At 37.7% G+C, this 2743-nt stretch overlaps 1 protein-coding gene across 3 annotated transcripts; it reads left to right on the top strand.

Moving 5' to 3' along the window:
* Positions 1-269: 269 nt before the first annotated feature.
* On the top strand, positions 270-1831 carry LOC110643344 (two-component response regulator ARR5). Of its 3 annotated transcripts, XM_021795699.2 has the most exons (6): positions 270-483; positions 579-733; positions 822-901; positions 1015-1092; positions 1179-1249; positions 1346-1831. In XM_021795699.2, exons 2-6 carry the CDS (start codon positions 595-597, stop codon positions 1719-1721), a joined length of 744 nt encoding a protein of 247 aa, XP_021651391.2. In that variant the 5' UTR covers positions 270-483; positions 579-594; the 3' UTR covers positions 1722-1831. The 3 variants fall into 3 exon arrangements, with proteins under 3 accessions (XP_021651391.2, XP_021651389.2, XP_021651390.2); XM_021795697.2 differs by lacking the exon at positions 270-483 and having other exon boundaries at positions 490-733; XM_021795698.2 differs by lacking the exon at positions 270-483 and having other exon boundaries at positions 490-733; positions 1196-1249; positions 1338-1831.
* Positions 1832-2743: the final 912 nt, after the last annotated feature.

Raw genomic sequence — 2743 nt, forward strand, 5'->3', positions numbered from 1 at the left:
AAATTTGTAAACAGATAGCTGTTAAAATGCCGACCGTCGAAGAAAGAAAAGCTTTCTGCTTTCAACTCTTTTTGATGCCGTCGGTTCGGGTTCCGTGTATGTCATTTCCCTACTCGGATCCATTGACCTGCGGTCAACTCCCTCATCCATCCCGACCATTGCCAATCACTAGCTCGCATCCCAATATTTATACACTTTACCCACCTAATTAAATCTCGCGAGACACGAACACATGTGCCGAGATATTGGGGTTTCTTTCGCCTCGATTTGGAGATCGCATTCGCGCCAAAGTGGATTTCAGAATCTCAGCGTTAAGGCCTTCAATTTTATAATATTAATTATTGTTAATAAATAAAGCAAATTTCTTAGAGAGAGAAAGCAAAGATTTGATTTTGAGAGAGAGAGAGAGAGAGAGAGAGAGATACGAGACGGTAGGACGCTAATTGACACTGATACACAGCAACTCATCGTATAAAAGCCAAGGTTCCATCCCTCTAACGCGCCTGGTTTCGGTTGTTGCCTCTGCTTCCTGCGCAAGTTACGGAATCTGACGTTCTTCTCTTTTCTGCTATGGCTAGGAACGGCGTCGTTTCCATGCATTGGAGGTCGGAGAAGATCGATGGCTTTGATCTCTCACCTCCTGATGATGAACAAGTACACGTTTTAGCAGTGGATGATAGTCTAGTTGATCGTAAAGTCATTGAACGTTTGCTCAAAATCTCATGTTGCAAAGGTTGGTCTCTTGATTTTTGTTCTAAGAATTACAACTTCCCTTTTTAATTTTTTAGGTACTGGGTTCTGAATGAAATTTTGTGGTACAGTGACTGCAGTGGATAGTGGAATTAGAGCTCTGCAATTCCTGGGATTAGATGAAGAGAAGAGCTCGTCTGTTGGTTTCGATGTGAGTGAACTGAACTTCTATTATTTTTCACTTAATTGAGCTCAATTGTGCCTTCTCATTTGATCCTCCAATTTATTATCCTCTTCTGATTGCTTAGTTGTTTATGGTTTCAGGACTTGAAGGTGGATCTAATTATCACAGACTACTGCATGCCTGGAATGACTGGTTACGAGTTGCTCAAGAAAATCAAGGTATCAACATTTATCAATTTCTCTGTTTTTAAACAGAATTCTCAAGAGAGAACTGTTCCTGCCATTTCATTTTCTGTGCTAAGCAGGAATCGTCCACTTTCAGAGAAATTCCGGTAGTGATAATGTCATCGGAGAACGTCATGGCTCGAATCGACCGGTATTTAATCAATTGAACTCACTCTTAGTTTGCATCTGCCTAAAACTCAAATTCCCTGGAAATGTGAAATTAATAACTTTGTTTATAGTTTAACAGGTGTTTGGAGGAAGGAGCAGAGGACTTCATAGTAAAACCGGTGAAATTATCAGACGTGAAACGATTAAGAGATTACATGACCGCCAGAGAGTTCAGAGTGAAGAACCAACAAATAGGCAACAACAACAACATCAAGAACAACAATAAGAGGAGGTTAAGAGAGACTTGCGATCTCTCTTCATCGCCACTGTCCATGTTATTTTCATCATCATCACCATCGCCTTCACTGTCACCATCATCTCTATCTTCTCCATCGTCTCCATCGCCCTGTCTATCACCGTTACCATCACCGCCGATACTGTCATATTCGGCGCCTTGTTCTCCCACTTCCTTAGATTCTCCTACCAGACGGCTGAAAATGAGCAGCTCCGATTAGATCCTTTATTGCCTCATCAAACCCAACTATTTTTATTTACTTTACAAATTAAAAAAAAAAAAATTTTGCAATGTCAGCAATTCTCCGTTAATTTAACGGTTTTTGTTGCTTTTTTGCTCTAGCCTTTTTTAGTGCATTTGTTTATGTTGTTGATTAGTACGATATTAAATTTGAATACTCGATTAATCAGCTAATCAAAACGATGAAGATGAATGAAGTGGGTTTGCGTTTAGGAAATGGACAAATGGCAAATGTAAAATGGGGTTGTGCTTGCGCAGGTTGTCTGCTAGAAGGAATATTTGGAATGGGATTGTGTTTGTGGATGATTTGTTGGGGATGTTCGCTTGAGAAGAAGGGGCTGGGTGGTGTGGGGTATTGGGTGGAACCACAGCCTTTGTCTGGTTGTCTCTCCTAAGAGAACTAGTATACTTTGCCTTTGCTCTGCTATCAAGGGGCCTAATAATCTTGGTTTGTGCGTTGGACCCCTACATGAAAGAGAGATGTGGGGTGGTGGAACAAATTGTGAGTTGCTTGAAGAAAAGGTTATTTATTTCCTAGCCAACCAAGTGAGCTTTTTTGGTTTGATCCTTGCGTTTAACTGCTAGTTCTAGCATTTAACTTTCTTTTCGTTTTTTTTTTTGAACTTCGTTTCGGTTTACAAGATGCAAGTAAAAAGAAATTAATTAGCATTTAATGCATTCTAGTTCACAAGATACGTAAAGATTTTCTTTCAATGCATCAAAAAAATGTTATGAATATGTATTTTGATAATACAAACCACAAAGTAGATATTTAATCATTATATTCTAAACTGTTAAATGTCAATTTTAATTAGAATTAGATTGATTTTTATGCACTTTTAAAAAATATAAAAAGTGAAAGGTCTCAATTTTTCATTTATCAATATAGTAGAGTTATTATTATTATTATTTTCGTTTAATTTGTTTATTTATTTTAATCTTAAAGAAATATTTTGGAGATCATAGAAATATTAAGAAACTTCATTAAATATACATAAGTGA

This window comes from Hevea brasiliensis, chromosome 2 (assembly GCF_030052815.1).
Source record: "Hevea brasiliensis isolate MT/VB/25A 57/8 chromosome 2, ASM3005281v1, whole genome shotgun sequence".
Taxonomy (NCBI): Eukaryota; Viridiplantae; Streptophyta; class Magnoliopsida; order Malpighiales; family Euphorbiaceae; genus Hevea; species Hevea brasiliensis.

Coding starts and splice junctions, on each gene's coding strand:
- LOC110643344 (XM_021795697.2), top strand. CDS start 571: ATGGCTAGGAACGGCGTCGTTTCCATGCATTGGAGGTCGGAGAAGATC. Junction 902..1,014: donor GCTCGTCTGTTGGTTTCGAT/GTGAGTGAACTG, acceptor TTATGGTTTCAG/GACTTGAAGGTGGATCTAAT. Junction 1,093..1,178: donor AGTTGCTCAAGAAAATCAAG/GTATCAACATTT, acceptor TGTGCTAAGCAG/GAATCGTCCACTTTCAGAGA.